The sequence below is a fragment of the Carcharodon carcharias genome, chromosome 2 (assembly GCF_017639515.1).
Source record: "Carcharodon carcharias isolate sCarCar2 chromosome 2, sCarCar2.pri, whole genome shotgun sequence".
NCBI classification, from domain to species: domain Eukaryota; kingdom Metazoa; phylum Chordata; class Chondrichthyes; order Lamniformes; family Lamnidae; genus Carcharodon; species Carcharodon carcharias.
In genome coordinates this window covers 174,010,556-174,028,312 of record NC_054468.1, presented here as the reverse complement: position 1 = coordinate 174,028,312, position 17,757 = coordinate 174,010,556, and the positions used below count along the sequence as shown (strand labels likewise).

Below are 17,757 nucleotides of genomic sequence, written 5' to 3'. Positions count from 1 at the left end.
GTGTGGTAGGTCGTGTTTAACGAACTTTGTAGAGTTTTTCGAGGAGGTTACCAAGAAAGTAGATGAAGGAAAGGCTGTGGATGTTGTCTACATGGACCTTAGTAAGGCCTTTGACAAGGTCCCACATGGGACGTTAGTTCAGAAGGTTCAGACACTTGGTATCCATGGAGAGGTTGTAAACTGGATTTGAAATTGGCTGTGTGGGAGAAGACAGCGGGTGGTAGTGGATGATTGCTTCTCAGACTGGAGGTCTGTGAGTAGTGGTGTGCCTCAGGGATCTGTGCTGGGACCATTGTTGTTTGTTGTCTATATCAATGATCTGGATGATAATGTGGTAAATTGGATCAGCATTTTTGCTGATGACACTAAGATTGGAGGCGTTGTGGACAGTGAGGAAGGCTTTCAAAGCTTGAAGAGGGATCTAGACCAACTGGAAAAATGAGCCAGAAAATGGCAGATGGAATTTAATGCAGAAAAGTGTGAGGTGTTGCATTTTGGAAGGACAAACCAAAGTAGGACATACACAGTAAATGCACTGAGGAGAGCAGAGGAGCAAAGGGATCTGGGAGTTCAGATACATAGTTCCCTGAAAGTGGCGTCACAGGTAGACAGGGTTGTAAAGAACGCTTTTGGCATACAGGCCAATCAAAGTATTGAGTATAGGAGTTGGGATGTTTTGGTGAGGTTGTATAAGACATTGGTGAGGCCAGCTTAGGAGTATTGTGTGCAGTTCTGGTCGCCTAACTACAGGAAGGATATCAGTAAGATTGCGAGAGTGCAGAGAAGATTTACTAGGATGTTGCCGGGTCTTCACGAGTTGAGTTAGAGGGAAAGATTAAACAGGTTAGGACTTTATCCCTTGGAGCATAGATAAATGAGGGGAGATATGATAGAAGTTTACAAAATTAAGAGGGGCTATAGACAGAGTAAATGCGAGTAGGCTCTTTCCACTTAGATTAGGAGAGATAACCATGAGAGGGCATGGCTTTAGGGTGAAAGGGGAAAGGTTTAGGGGGAACATTGGGGGAACTTCTTCACTCAGAGAGTGGTGAGAATGTGGAACAAGCTGCCATCTGATGTGGTAAATGCGGGCTCACTCTTAAGTTTTAAGAATAAATTGGATAGATACATGGATGGGAGAGGTCTGGAGGGTTATGGACCAGGTGCAGGTCAATGGGACTAGCGGAATAATATTTCAGCACAGACTAGAAGGGCCAAATGGCCTTTTTTTCTGTGCTGTAGTGTTCTATGGTTCTAAGTAACTCACCCCTGTCTCTCCAAAGCCTGTCTACCATCTACAAGGCACAAGTCAGGAGTGTGATGGAATACTGTCCACTTGCCTGGATGAATGCAGCTCCAAAAGCTTGACACCATCTAGGACAAAGCTGCCTGCTGATTGGCACCCCACCCACCATCTTAAACATTCACTCCCGCCAACCACTAATGTACAGTGGCAGCAGTGTGTACCATCTACAAGATATACTGCAGCAACTCACAAAAGCTCCTTCGGCAGCACCTTTCAAACCTGCAAGCTCTACCACTTTGAAGGGCAAGGGCAGTAGATGCACGAGGACACCACCACCTGCATGTTCCCCTCCAAGCCACACACTATCCTGATTTGGAACTAAATCGCCATTTTCTCAGTGTCGCTGGGTCAAAATCCTGGAACTCCTTTCCTAACAGCACTGTGGGTGTACCTACACCACATGGACTGCAGCAGTTTAAGAACACGGCTCACTACCATCTTTTCAAGAGCATTTAGGCATGGGCAATAGATGCTGGCCTGCCCTGCAATGCTCACACATTGAAATAATTAAAAAATATTGTTTCATCTGTTGAGGGAAGGTGGTTTGCAGTAATCAGCGAGTGGTTTCCTTGTCCATGTTTGGCCTGATGCCATAAGACTTCATGTGGCCTGGAGTCAGGGCCACTTCCTCCTGACTGTATGCCATTGTGTTACCACCTCTGGTGGGTTTGTTTTGTCATTGGAACAGGACATACTGGGGATGGTAATGGAGGAGTCTGGAATGTTGGCTGTAAGGTATTATTCTGAGAGTATGGCTGTTAGGTTGTTGCTTTACTAGTCCATGGGATGCTTCTCCCAATTTTGAAATAGGCCCTCAGATTTTAGTGAGAAGGACTTTGTCGGGTCAACTGTGAAGGCTGCACCTTTGTTGTACCTGATGCCTAGGTCAATACCGGGTGGTCTGTCCTTTTTTCTCTTCTTCAACCTTTTCTTTGCAGTTTGATACAACTGAGTGACTTGCTGGGCCATTTCGGAGGGCAGTTAAGTGTCAAACACGTTCACATACAGGCCAGCTCGGGTAGGAAACCAGATTTCCTTCCCTAAAGGACATTAGTGATTTTTTTTTACAGCAATCCAGTAGTTTTATGGTCACCATTACGAAAACTAATTTTTATTCCAGATTTATTTAATTAATTGAAAGCTGAGTTTGGTGATACTGTAACTGCAGAAGGTGCATACCCCACAAATGTAGTTGCTGTGCCAGTGACATCATGAGGTTCGTGGCAGCTGCCTGTATCAAAAATGGTGGAAAAATGTCTCAGCTGAAAAAAATTGTTTTAACTGGAAACTGCAAACAATGTCAACTCCTCTTCCCAAATGGACAACATGCTGCTTTACTCTGTATCTAACTCCTGTTGTATCTTCTCTGAATGTGTGTGATGGGACAATGTACAGGATGTTTCCCTTGTATCTGACTGGTGCTGCAGGTAGGGGTGGTGAGTAAGACGTGGCGTGGGCTTAGGCCAGCGGCACACTGGATGGATGGAGGAGGGAGAGATGGGAGAGGGTGGTGAGAGGCAGCAATACCTCAGCCCACTAGCGCATTGGATGGTGCAGGCGCAAACCAGTACTGACACCAGCTGACAGGTGCATGCCAATGACATCACAGGTGGCAGAAACTGTGCATGCACCGGCAGATGCAGTGCGGACCGAGTGTGCATTCGCATTAGTTCTTGCCACCTGGCCAGTTGGCGTCAAGAGCTACAGTGTTAATTGAGTTTCATTCCCCAGCTGCCGTGGTGGGATTTGAACTCATGTCTCCAGAGCATTAGTCTAAATTACTCGTATAGTAACATAATCACTGTGCTTAGTTACCTAAAATCTTGCTATAGCTCCTCTGATCAGTGCACATCAGTTTTCTACCCTTTCTTTCTAACTAATTTCTGATCCATTCACAGTAGTTATCTTGACACTCCACAGGTTTGATTTTAACTGCCTTTTATGTAGATCTTTGCCAAGTACTTTTTGGAAGGCTGGGTGCATTAAATTATGGGATTATTTCCGTTCACAGGTCATCACCTTCTCCAAGGAATCAAGGAAATTGACCACGCAGCTTGTTCCCATTCTGAATCCTTGCTGACTGCTGTTTACTAGGTTATTGTAATTCAGATAATCCTCAAGTTTACTTGGTCATTAATTCCTTTATTTTTACAATAAATAGAAATTAGCCCAATGTGTTTTTAAATATAGGCAACAACACAATTTGTTTGCAGTCTAATAGTATCTTCCTAGTTTTCAAGGTCTCCATCTTAATGATTGCCAATGACTCATGAATATCCCCCCAGCCTCTCTTGCGCACTTGACTAACCCGAGGGATTTGGTGGATTTGAACTCTTTTAGTTTGTCTAGAACATGCATTTATATCAAAGCCATTAATTTTGCCTGGTTATTTCTGAGGAAGGAATATTGCCCTTGTGAATATTTGAAGGAGAGAAGAATTTAGAATATTCAATATTCTTTGTCAATCTTCTATTTCAAAGCCATTTTTTGGGGGGAAAATACACTGTATTCATAAAATATCTGAAAGAACATTACAAACATTTCAAAGTGGCCATCACAGAGTGCAATCAGATTCAAGTTTCCCACATAGATCACGAGGTGCTTCAATACAATTAATGAACATTGCAGACATCTCAACATGGTCATTACAGACAGTAAGACAGTGCAATGGTATTCAAGTTATCTGCAGAGATTATGTTGCATTCTGAGGTGCTTCAATACAATTGTGACACATGTAGTTTTCAGTGCATACATTCCTTCTGAGTCAAACAGCCCAAGGGGTCTATACAATTCCCAGCCCCTCGGTGCACTGTGGCACAAAGGTCTTAGACAGTGACCTTTCCCCATTTCACCTTTGTGGCGGCTGCTCCAAGCTTTAGTGTGTCCCTCAGCATGTAGTCCTGGACCTTGGAATGTGCCAGTCTGCAACACTCGGTTGGGGACAACTCTTTGCACTGGAAGACCAACAAGTTTCGGTCAGATCAAAGAGTGTCTTTCACTGAGCTGATGATCCTCCAGCTGCAGTTGATGTTTGTCTCGGTGTGTGTCCCTAGGAACAGCCCATAGAGCACAGAGTCCTGTGTTACGGAACTGCTTGGGATGAACCACGACAAAAATCACTGCATCTCTCTCCAGACTTTCTTTGCAAAGGCACATTCCACAAGGAGGTGAACAAAGGTCTCTTCCCCACCACAGCCACCTCGAGGGCAGCGTGCTGATTGGGTGAGACTCCTGGCATGTAAGAAGGATCTGACGGGGAGGGCCTTTCTCACCACCAGCCAAGTTACGTCTTGGTGCTTGTTGGAAAGTTCTGGCGATGAGGCATCCTGCCAAATGACTTTGACGGTCTGCTCATGGAACCATCTGACAGGAACCACCATCTCCTTTTCCCGCAGGGTCTCTAGGACGTCACATGCCTGATGGACTTATGGTCAAAAGTGTTTCTCTGCATAAATTCTTCCACGAGGGATAGATGGTACAGCACGGTCCAACTATTTGGAGTGTTCCACGGCAGCGTGGCCAGACCCATCCTTCGCAACACCGGGGACAGGTAGAACCTCAGCATGTAATGACACTTGTTGTTTGTGTATTGAGGGTCTGTGCACAGCTTGATGCAGCCACACACAAAGGTGGCCATCAGGATGAGGGCGATGTGCATGCTTTTCTCCCCTTTATCTAGAGACTTGTACATCATTTCCCAGCGAAAGCGATCCATTTTCAACCTCCAGATAAAGCGAAGGATGGCTTGGATGATTGCCACCGCGCAGGAGTGAGGAAGAGACCAGACCTGTGCTACGTACAGCAACACCAAGAGTGCCTCACAGGTTCTTATCTGTAATGGAGAGGGAGCATCACTCCCACATGCCCAGTTTTCTTTCCACCATAGCCACTCACTCCTTCCAGTTTCTAACGCATGTCCTGGTCCCTCCGAACCATATCCCCAGCACCTTCAGGCAGTCTGACCTGACGGTGAAGGGGACAAAGTATCGGTCAACCTAGTTCCCAAAGAACATAGCCTCGCTGTTGCCACGATTTACCTTGGCTCCTGAGGCCAGTTCGAACTGTTCGCAGATGTTGATCAGTCTGTGCATTGACAGCGGTTCCGAATGGAAGACAGTGACATCGTCCATGTACAAGGGAGGCTTTGACCCGAGTGCCTCCATTGCCTGGGATCGTCACTCCTCTTATACCCGGATTCTTTCTGATGGGCTCAGCAAAGGGTTCTATACAATGCACAAAATGGACAGGGGAGAGGAGGCAGCCCTGCCTGGCTCCAGATTTAATTGGAAAGCTTTCTGATTCCCACCCATTGATTGAAACTGCGCTACAGATGTTTGTGTAGAGCAGTTGGATCCAGTTGTGGATTCTTTCCCCAAACCCCATTTTGGAGAGCACATCCACCATGTAGGTGTGTGATACTCTACCAAAGGCCTTCTCCTGGTCCAGGCTGATGAGGCAGGTGTCCACACCCCTGTCCCATGCATAGGCAGTGGTATCCCTGAGTAGCTCGAGGCTGTCAGAGATCTTCCTGACGTGTACAGTGCAGGTCTGGTCAGGGTGGATCATCAACTCCAGAGCAGACTTGACCTGATTGGCGATGACCTTGGACAGAATCTTATGGTCCACATTCAGCAGTGAGATGGGTCACCAATTTCTAATTTCCTCCCTTTCCCCCTTCTGCTTGTAGATGAGGGTGATGATGCCTTTCCACATGGATTCTGACATGCTGTTGGCCAGAAGCATATTCTTGTACACTTCTAGCAGGTCTGGGCCGATCCAGTCCCACAGAGCCGAGTACAACTCAGGCCAGTAGCCGTCGCTTCTGGGAGTTTAACTCTTCTCGAAGGATTCAAGGGCCTTAGTCAGTTCATCAGGAGTTAGCAGTTTGTCCAGACTCTCCTGTGTACTGTCGTCTAAGACCTCCGTGATAGAGGACATGGAGGATTGGGAGGCCATGCTGTCTGTGGGCTTCACGTCATACAATCCGGCATAAAAAGATTTGCTGATCCTCAAAATGCCAGACTGCAATGACTTTACTGAGCCATCTTCTTCCTTAAGGCTGCTGATCACAGAGCTCTCTCTGTGTTCCTTTTGGAAGAAGAAACATGAGCACATCTCATCCTGCTGCACCCAGCAGACCAGAAGATGATCTTTGAGGCCTCTGAGGCAAACACTGAGGCTTGCTGGCTCTTCACCTCTTGGAATTCCTCCTTGACATCGACCCCACTTAACTGCAGCTGGAGCAGGTTCTGGAGTTTTTCTGGAGTTGGGACATTTCCCTCCCTCTGTTTCTTTCTAGCTTTCTGGACGCCTTTGAGGATGAAAAACTACTTGATGGTCTCCTTGATCACTTCCCACCAGTATGTCAGGGACTCAAAGAGGGGTTTCATGGTTCCTCCAACCTTTGTAATCCCTCTTGAGTTCCTCAATGTTCTCTGGGGTCAGCAGTTGCACGCTCAGCTTCCATGTCCCCCTGCCAACCCTGTGGTTTTCCTGTAAGTGACAGTCAGCAAGTAGGAGGCAGTGGTCAGAGAAGAACACTGGCTTGATGTTGGTGGATCTGACTGTGAATGCACAGGACACAAACAGGAAGTCTATCCTGGGATGGATGGACCCGTCTGGCAGCGAACAGGTGTATCTACGCTGTGCTCCATCTGCAGGGTTGCTGAAGACGTCGTACAGCTTGGCAACCTTTACTGTTTAGGAGTCTGGACAAGGCGTCCAGTCTGCTGTTGGCCCTGCCGGATCGTCCAGATGCAGTTGAAGTCATTGCCCAGAATGACTGTCCTGGAAGTCGCCAGCAGCAGTGGGAGCTACTGAAGAACCGCCAGCCGCTTGCTGGTTTGAGCCGGGGCATACATGTTAATTAACTGGGGTGGAGCATTCTTGTATATTATGTCTGCTATGAGGAGGCACCCACCCACCACCCCCTTAACCTCAGATGAAGTTGCCTCCCCGCAGCAGAATACCCAGGCTGGAGGGTTGTGAGTCGTTTCCTCCAGACCAGATTGATGGCCCATGGGACCACCATCATGACTATTGCCTGTAGGAGCTGAGGTACGGTATCGCACACTCCAGGTACAGCAGGTCCTGGGCGAGGTAATCCAAGGTCGCAACACATCGCCTAGTAGATTTAACGCTATGCACGTTAATGGATACAATCTTTATCCCCATTTTTAAAGCAATTTGTTGCTCACTAGACCTGTTGTCTTTGACAGTTCCAGCCCTTTGGTCTGCTCCTGCATACCCATGGTGTTCACAAATTGTCTCACTTTGGATGGGCTGAGGAAACCATCCTGAACCGCCCCATTGGAGATGTTCTGCTCAGGTGGCATTGGGGGTTTGTGCAATATGCGAGGTTTGAATTGTTCTCTGTTGGAGAAGTCTCTCCGATCCACTCCCCCTCTGGGGCATTGCTGCTCCTGGATTCCCAGAGTTGGGGTGTGCTGAGCACTTCACTGCTTGCAGCTTCCTGGGGTGGGGTGTGCTGGCCCCTTCAAGTTGAGGGCGAAGTTGGGGTGCGCTTGTGTCTTCATTGTCTCCAATGTTCTGGAGGTCAGGTGTCTCCTCCTCCAGCTAGATGTTTGCCACTTCTTCTATAAGTGCTGCCCTTGCCGTTCTTCACCTGAAGATCAGCAGCCCTTGTCATCCATGTTGGATGGGAGTTGCCTCTTGCCACCCGTCTGCAAAGTGGCTTGGTCCCTTCTTAGCCCTTTCTTCTTTTTGGTTCTCTTCACCAGCTGCCACTCCCCCGGTTGTCTGCTGGTTCCTCCTCCATTGATTCACTCTGCTGGGGTGTGGGAGGCTCAGAGGGCGGTGCAGTTGTTTGGCTGCCTCAATCTTTTCCTTTGTCTTGCCTCTCTCTGTGTCCTCCTTTGTCCCATTGTGCTTGCTGGAGGCCTTGGTGGGTGGAGGTTTGCAAATGTTCTTGGCGTTAGTGACACTGACCATTTCATCTCATTCCCCATCATTGGTTTTGGCGGCCTGTGCATTAGTGAGGCAGCATTTGGGGCAGGTCTTGTAGAAGTGGCCCGCCCCGCCGCATAGGTTGCAGCATTTTGTCTGTTTGCAATCCTTTGTCTGATGCCCTTCCTGCTTGCAATTCTTGCAGAGGACAGTGCTGCATTTGGCTGCCATATGAGTGACAACGTTTGGGCTGTTCAGCATAGACAACATAGCCATGGCTTCCCCCGATAGCGAAGCTGGAAGGAGGGTGGAGGATTGCTCCCTTACCATCCATCTTGATTGTGACCTTGACTTGGCATTTGCTGGTCCAAATTTTGAAGTCATCTTTGTCGACGTACCTGGTGAGGAAGGTTAGCACACTGGGACAGGGACATGGGGACTGTTGAGGGGAGTAGTCACCACATGGTCCTGTTGTGACGGCAGAGCAAAAAGTGGCTCCACCATGAGGATTCTCATCTGTGGCTGGTCTCACTTCTCCTTGAACACCTTCAGGAACTTGACGCAGGAAGCAACATTCTTCAAGGTCACATCGAAGTATCCAGTGCTGGGAAGTCTTGCAGACAGTAGGTCTCCGCAGCTTCACATCCACAGGACTCTAAAAAGATTTGCTTAATGAAGAAGGCACAGTCAATGTTGTACCTCCTTTGCTGTCCTTCACTGCCACACGAACAGTGTCACGTTACCCCTGGTTTGGGGTGTGACTGGTTGCAGCCATCATCTCTTTAATTTCCCAATGTTAGGCACTGAGGCCTCCACATGCAGAAGAAACTGATAAGAACAGATATTACAATTGATCTTAGCCAAAAGGCCATATGTATCGAGGTTTTTTACTACTGCTGCTTCATCTCTGGATCTGTGCTCTTTTTCTACATTTCTCTTTGCTCCTCTGATTACCCTTTTAATATGTCTACGTTTTCCTATACTTATCCTAGTTATCTCCTTGCCCTTTCTCCTGCAGACTTATTCCTATTCATTTCACTTTTGATTTGTTTGTTAATCTATTCAGGGTCATGCTTGTCTAATGATGATCCAGAGAAACAATGCGGTAAATGAGGAATGCAGATTTTCCAGCTGGGAAGTGCAGTATCTCAGGATCCTACTAATCCTGAGCTGCTTTCAGATTGGTCCAAAGTTAGAGCCCTTTCTATTTCCGACAGAGGCACCCCAGGTCCCAGTGAAGCTTTTGTTGGTGATATCATTGGAGTAGCCAAGCAGGATAAGAAACTTGACTTGGTCTCCATGATTTTAAACTTGCTATTTTTTAAATGTCAATCAAAATTATCAATAGTTTCTTCTAAAAAATGAGGGGATTGAACAAATTTATAATTAAGTTTTTTGATATTCAATGTGATATCCATATTGTAAATGGAAAATTTCCAAACCATGAAAGATTTTCAGAGGTAAAAATAGTTGAAAGATTGTCTTCACTGGTAAGTCAGTTGACAACAAGGGGACATTGACTCAGGATTATCATGAAAAAAGGGAGGTTAGAAAAGCAATTTTCATGTGGCATCTAGAAAACAAAATGACTTACTGTAAGTGGACGTTTGAGGCAGATTATAAATGGGAATTGGATAAGTATTTGAAAAAGAACATAGGAGGATAATGGAAAACAACAGCGAAATGTACAAAGCTGCACTTAAGAAACTTACACACATGATGAATTAAATTGTCACCTGCTTTGTTGTGAAAACAATGATTCAATGAAAAACAAAACAGAATTACCTGGAAAAACTCAGCAGGTCTGGCAGCATCGGCGGAGAAGAAAAGAGTTGACGTTTCGAGTCCTCATGACCCTTCGACAGAACTTGAGTTCGAGTCCAAGAAAGAGTTGAAATATAAGCTGGTTTAAGGTGTGTGGGGTGGGGGGGGGGGTGGCGGAGAGAGAGAGAGAGAGAAGTGGAGGGGGGTGTGGTTGTAGGGACAAACAAGCAGTGATAGAAGCAGATCATCAAAAGATGTCAACAACAATAGAACAAAAGAACACATAGGTGTTAAAGTTGGTGATATTATCTAAACGAATGTGCTAATTAAGAATGGATGGTAGGGCACTCAAGGTATAGCTCTAGTTGGGGTGGGGAGAGCATAAAAGATTTTAAGATATTTAAAAATAATGGAAATAGGTGGGAAAAGAAAAATCTATATAATTTATTGGAAAAAAAAGGAAGGGGGAAACAGAAAGGGGGTGGGGATGGGGGAGGGAGCTCACGACCTAAAGTTGTTGAATTCAATATTCAGTCCGGAAGGCTGTAAAGTGCCTAGTCGGAAGATGAGGTGTTGTTCCTCCAGTTTGCGTTGGGCTTCACTGGAACAATGCAGCAAGCCAAGGACAGACATGTGGGCAAGAGAGCAGGGTGGAGTGTTAAAATGGCAAGCGACAGGGAGGTTTGGGTCATTCTTGCGGACAGACCGCAGGTGTTCTGCAAAGCGGTCGCCCAGTTTACGTTTGGTCTATCCAATGTAGAGGAGACCACATTGGGAGCAACGAATGCAGTAGACTAAGTTGGGGGAAATGCAAGTGAAATGCTGCTTCACTTGAAAGGAGTGTTTGGGCCCTTGGACGGTGAGGAGAGAGGAAGTGAAGGGGCAGGTGTTGCATCTTTTGCGTGGGCATGGGGTGGTGCCATAGGAGGGGGTTGAGGAGTAGGGGTTGATGGAGGAGTGGAGCAGGGTGTCCCGGAGGGAGCGATCCCTACGGAATGCCGATAGGGGGGTGAAGGGAAAATGTGTTTGGTGGTGGCATCATGCTGGAGTTGGCGGAAATGGCGGAGGATGATCCTTTGAATGCGGAGGCTGGTGGGGTGATAAGTGAGGACAAGGGGGACCCTATCATGTTTCTGGGAGGGAGGAGAAGGCGTGAGGGCGGATGCGCGGGAGATGGGCCGGACACGGTTGAGGGCCCTGTCAACGACCGTGGGTGGAAAACCTCGGTTAAGGAAGAAGGAGGACATGTCAGAAGAACTGTTTTTGAAGGTGGCATCATCGGAACAGATGCGACGGAGGCGAAGGAACTGAGAGAATGGGATGGAGTCCTTACAGGAAGCGGGGTGTGAGGAGCTGTAGTCGAGGTAGCTGTGGGAGTCGGTGGGTTTGTAATGGATATTGGTGGACAGTCTATCACCAGAGATTGAGACAGAGAGGTCAAGGAAGGGAACGGAAGTGTCAGAGATAGACCACGTGAAAACGATGGAGGGGTGGAGATTGGAAGCAAAATTAATAAATTTTTCCAAGTCCCGACGAGAGCATGAAGCGGCACCAAAGTAATCATCGATGTACCGGAGAAAGAGTTGTGGAAGGGGGCCGGAGTAGGACTGGAACAAGGAATGTTCCACATACCCCATTAAGAGACAGGCATAGCTGGGGCCCATGCGGGTACCCATAGCCACACCTTTCATTTGGTGGAAGTGAGAGGAGTTGAAGGAGAAATTGTTCAGTGTGAGAACAAGTTCAGCCAGATGGAGGAGAGTAGTGGTGGATGGGGATTGTTCGGGCCTCTGTTCGAGGAAGAAGCTAAGGGCCCTCAGACCATCCTGGTGGGGGATGGAGGTGTAGAGGGATTGGACGTCCATGGTGAAGAGGAAGCGGTTGGGGCCAGGGAACTGGAAATTGTTGATGTGACGTAAGGTGTCAGAGGAATCACGGATGTAGGTGGGAAGGGACTGGACAAGGGGAGAGAGAAGGGAGTCAAGATAACGAGAAATGAGTTCTGTGGAGCAGGAGCAAGCTGAGACGATCGGTCTACCGGGGCAGTTCTGTTTGTGGATTTTGGGTAGGAGATAGAAGCGGGCCGTCTGAGGTTGGGCGAATATCAGGTTGGAAGCTGTGGGAGGAAGATCCCCAGAGGAGTTGAGGTCAGTGACAGTCCTGGAAACAATGGCTTGGTGTTCAGTGGTGGGGTCATGGTCCAGGGAGAGGTAGGAGGAAGTGTCTGCGAGTTGACGCTCAGCCTCCGCGAGGTAGAGGTCAGTGTGCCAGACAATAACAGCACCACCCTTGTCAGCGGGTTTGATGACAATGTCAGGGTTGGACCTGAGAGAATGGAGTGCAGTAAGTTCAGAGAGAGACAGGTTAGAATGGGTGAGAGGAGCAGAGAAATTGAGACGACTAATGTCGCGCCGACAGTTCTCAATGAAAAGATCAAGAGAAGGTAAGAATCCAGAAGGAGGGGTCCAGGTGGAGGGAGAATATTGGAGATGGGTAAAAGGATCCGTTGAACTGGGAGAGGACTCCTGCCCAAAGAAGTGAGCCCGGAGACGAAGACGGTGGAAGAAGAGTTCAGCATCATGCCGAGCCTGAAATTCATTGAGGTGAGGGCGTAAGGGTATGAAACTAAGTCCTTTGCTGAGCACTGAACGTTCAGCATCGGAGAGGGGAAGGTCAGGGGGTATAGTGAATACACGGCTGGGGTTGGGATTGGAAGATGGGGTGGGGACGGAGGGACGGGCAGGGGTGGAGGGTCCTAGATGGGTGTTGGTGTCGATGAGTTGTTGGAGCTTGCGTTCCTTAGCACTTGAGAGAAAGAGAAAAAGTTTCTTGTTGAGGCGTCGGATGAGCCGAAGAATAAAATGAAACTGGGGGCACGCGCAGCTTTGAAAAAGGGTACGGCGGTGCTGCTGGAGGGAGAGGTCGAGTGTGTTCATATGGCGGTACATGGCACTGAGTGTGGATTTCAGAATGTGACGGGAACAGCAGTCCGAGAAACGTTTTATGTCCCGGAGATACCTGTAATCCTGGGTGGGTTCGAAACATGAGGGGTGGAATTTCAGTTGAAATCCACGTGGGGTAAGTCGGAGACGGAGAGTCACTGAGAAAGGAGATATGGCTGTGAAAGCGGGTTTTAGTAAACACCTTGTCAAACACCAGGAGGGAAATGGAAAGCAATGAAGGTGAGCAAGGCAAAAGAGAGGAACGGAAATCTTATTGCAGAAAAGAACAGAACTTCTTCAAGGAGGTAGGCATTTCTTGAAGAGCAGTGGCAGTCAATTAAACACAGAGATAAAAACAAAAAAACTGCGGATGCTGGAAATCCAAAACAAAAACAGAATTACCTGGAAAAACTCAGCAGGTCTGGCAGCATCAGCGGAGAAGAAAAGAGTTGACGTTTCGAGTCCTCATGACCCTTCGACAGAACTTGAGTTCGAGTCCAAGAAAGAGTTGAAATATAAGCTGGTTTAAGGTGTGTGGGGGTGGGCGGAGAGAGAGAGAGAGAGAGAAGTGGAGGGGGGGGTGTGGTTGTAGGGACAAACAAGCAGTGATAGAAGCAGATCATCAAAAGATGTCAACAACAATAGAACAAAAGAACACATAGGTGTTAAAGTTGGTGATATTATCTAAACGAATGTGCTAATTAAGAATGGATGGTAGGGCACTCAAGGTATAGCTCTAGTGGGGGTGGGGAGAGCATAAAAGATTTTAAGATATTTAAAAATAATGGAAATAGGTGGGAAAAGAAAAATCTATATAATTTATTGGTAAAAAAGGAAGGGGGAAACAGAAAGGGGATGGGGATGGTGGAGGGAGCTCACGACCTAAAGTTGTTGAATTCAATATTCAGTCCGGAAGGCTGTAAAGTGCCTAGTCGGAAGATGAGGTGTTGTTCCTCCAGTTTGCGTTGGGCTTCACTGGAACAATGCAGCAAGCCAAGGACAGACATGTGGGCAAGAGAGAAGGGTGGAGTGTTAAAATGGCAAGCGACAGGGAGGTTTGGGTCATTCTTGCGGACAGACCGCAGGTGTTCTGCAAAGCGGTCGCCCAGTTTACGTTTGGTCTCTCCAATGTAGAGGAGACCACATTGGGAGCAACGAATGCAGTAGACTAAGTTGGGGGAAATGCAAGTGAAATGCTGCTTCACTTGAAAGGAGTGTTTGGGTCCTTGGACGGTGAGGAGAGAGGAAGTGAAGGGGCAGGTGTTGCATCTTTTGCGTGGGCATGGGGTGGTGCCATAGGAGGGGGTTGAGGAGTAGGGGGTGATGGAGGAGTGGAGCAGGGTGTCCCGGAGGGAGCGATCCCTACGGAATGCCGATAGGGGGGTGAAGGGAAGATGTGTTTGGTGGTGGCATCATGCTGGAGTTGGCGGAAATGGCGGAGGATGATCCTTTGAATGCGGAGGCTGGTGGGGTGATAAGTGAGGACAAGGGGGACCCTATCATGTTTCTGGGAGGGAGGAGAAGGCGTGAGGGCGGATGCGCGGGAGATGGGCCGTACACGGTTGAGGGCCCTGTCAACGACCGTGGGTGGAAAACCTCGGTTAAGGAAGAAGGAGGACATGTCAGAGGAACTGTTTTTGAAGGTAGCATCATCGGAACAGATGCGACGGAGGCGAAGGAACTGAGAGAATAGGATGGAGTCCTTACAGGAAGCGGGGTGTGAGGAGCTGTAGTCAAGGTAGCTGTGGGAGTCGGTGGGTTTGTAATGGATATTGGTGGACAGTCTATCACCAGAGATTGAGACAGAGAGGTCAAGGAAGGGAAGGGAAGTGTCAGAGATAGACCACGTGAAAATGATGGAGGGGTGGAGATTGGAAGCAAAATTAATAAACTTTTCCAAGTCCCAACGAGAGCATGAAGCGGCACCGAAGTAATCATCGATGTACCGGAGAAAGAGTTGTGGAAGGGGGCCGGAGTAGGACTGGAACAAGGAATGTTCCACATACCCCATAAAGAGACAGGCATAGCTGGGGCCCATGTGGGTGCCCATAGCCACACCTTTTATTTGGAGGAAGTGAGAGGAGTTGAAGGAGAAATTGTTCAGCGTGAGAACAAGTTAAATTTTTTTTTTTATGATTCAGTGAAAAATGTTGATTTCTTTTCCGGAGTGTTTAGACTTATGACTTTTTTTCCTCTTTTCATGTTATAGTTCTGGACATTATGTGGGAATGCATTAACACCCAAAAGGGGAATTTTTGGGAAAACTGGTGACCTTCAGACCATTCTGTGTTTGGCGTGTGCTAAAGATGAAACTACATACTCTGGTGCATTAAATGGCGATATTTACGTCTGGAAAGGGCTAAATTTGATCCGCACAATTCAGGGAGCTCATGGAGTAAGTAAAACTGATACACAATACATCATTTTTTTCCTTCAGTATAGCAGTGTATTTTATCAATGGATTTGGTTGCTCATAAAATGAATGGCAAGTAGATGTTTTCCATCTTCATGAACATTTTTAAAGAGTGTTTCAACTTTTAGATGGTCAAATGATTATGTTTTGCCACTTCTCCCCACCTTCTTGTCCTACTTACATGGAATAATGCGACCTTCAAAGTGTACACGTTGCTGTAAGAGCATGGAACAGCTGCTGCATATGAGTACAGCATCGTTGAATACCAAGAATTAATTCTATTTACATTTGCCGTCACAGCATGCTGCGCGCTAAATGTTTTCTGACGACTGCAAATGTGCCTAGAATAAAAATTAGGCATGGAAGATAAGAATTTTCCTTCATTTAATTTAAAATTGCTCTCTTTCATTTCTAACTGGTGCATCACACAGGACTTTCTTCCCTTACTTTTATCCCATGTAAAAGGACTTGTGTTAACTGTTATTTATTAAATAGTAAGGGGCCTGTTAGCTCTGTTAGCTAACAGTTATCACAGCGTAGATTCAATCCTCGATCTGGCTGAGGTAGAGGCCTATCTCGTGGCCTTGCCACATAGTGCCATAGTAACAACCCTTGGTGGACTGCAGCAAAGGGTGAAAGCAGCGAAACGCCCTGTACTTGTTATCTACTGCAGCTGCAAAGCTGATCAGAAGTCTTGGATCCTCCCTGCCTTTGGGGCCATGTGAAAGCAGCCAAGAGAGTGGGGGCAACAACCATCCACCCTTCCTCCACTATAATCAAATTCTTTAGCGTAGGTATAGCTGTTAAAAAGTGTAAGCTTTGAAATCACTTACAGTTTGAACATAATGGAATATTGAAGAGTCTAGCACCACTAAAACAATTGATTGAGCCACGATATTTCAGTTCAAAATGCATTGAAAAGTTATATAACATTTCAGTGGGAAAATGCCTTTCAAAGTGTCAACATTTACCTGCAGTACTCAACATGCCTGTATGTGACACTTAAATTCCTGTCATACGCAAAGTGCGTGGCCACACATTGGCACTTTGTGTTCAGACTGAGACTCCACATTCAGTCCAATTCACGGGCAGTGATCATCAGATTATTGTGGTTAAATACAGCCTTCATACAATATTATTCCATGTCAAGTGTAACTGAAATGAGGAAAAAATAAACTTCTAAAATGCCTGATCAGGTACTTTTGATGTTAACTGTTGGAAAGACACTCTTCCCAAAGAGCTGATAGTTGTCCTGAACCTGAAATATTGTAGAATAGCCTTCTTGTCTCTCTCCTTCTCTGCCCTCACCCTCTTTCTGTCTATCTCTCCGTGCACACCCCCCCCACCCCCACCCACTCATTCTCTCATCTCTCTCTTCTTCGCCTGTGCCCTCCCATCTGTCTCCTCTTCCTCTTTCCCATTCTCCCCTTGGCCATCAGGGCCCAATTATCTCCTTACTGTCTAAGCCTGCTTACTGTACTTGGTGTTGATAATCTATGATTACACAATAGATTACTAATATATTACCAACATTGATATTCACTGTCACCTGTCAACATTCCTTTAAAATTACTGTTAATTGTTTTTGCACTCCTTTATATTTGTAATAGCCTTTGAGCCTATATGTGGTGCTTAAAAGGAGCCTTCCTGTTTAAATAACAGTCTTTTATGTTGTTTATTAGTCTCAAAAGCCCATTTTACAATTTCCTTTAGCAAAGCATGGTTTGTGTCTCCCTGCACTGCTGCACTATGGCCAGCAGGTGGCTTTGAAACAACTTTGTTTTTTTCTCTGCATATGCCAATATTTACTAAGCATTCATTAGTTGCCGTTTTACACTTTGAAGTCTGCTGCGTCAGCATATTGTGCGTAATCTTCAAATACAATGATATCTTGTTTCAACAAATCTGTCCCCACCTTGTAATATTCATACGTACATTGAATCTATAGCTTCTAGATGCCAGCAACCAGATTAATGGAACCCTAAACTAAGCTATCCATTATCATTGGATGTACACTCTTCCAATTTGGAAATGTCAGTTTCATCATTCCATAGTTTCACATCCAGCAACACCAATAACGTAGCAATGAATGCTGGCTTCTTGGATTTTTTAGCTTCATTTTGAGCTGGACATTCTTCCTTGATTCTCTTAGCTTCTGCAATTTCCTCATCATCAGATCCAAAGAGATCAATATCGTTGACAACCACAACTTTTGTTGATGTTGTACCTGCTACATTTTATGTTCTTAAATTCCTCTCTGTCAGCCATTTAGTTAAATGTGAACCTCAGATGAGATTTTTAGTCTTTTGAATAAGTTAACAATTTAAAACAATTATTGGTATGCCAACTACCTTTTCCCCTACTAAAATGGACTGACACTTCTTCTGCTGATGACATTCATTATCAAAACTGGCTACAAGCACACT

General features: G+C 46.5%; 1 protein-coding gene across 2 annotated transcripts in view; it reads left to right on the top strand.

The window, feature by feature from the left end:
* The window catches only part of LOC121269068 (echinoderm microtubule-associated protein-like 6), a 738,052-nt gene that overhangs the window by 106,153 nt on the left and 614,142 nt on the right, over positions 1 to 17,757 (top strand). For both annotated transcript variants that reach the window (XM_041173516.1, XM_041173508.1), the window contains exon 5: positions 15,128 to 15,313. In XM_041173516.1, coding sequence (XP_041029450.1) covers positions 15,128 to 15,313 — 186 coding nt within the window. The remainder of the gene's footprint in view (positions 1 to 15,127; positions 15,314 to 17,757) is intronic.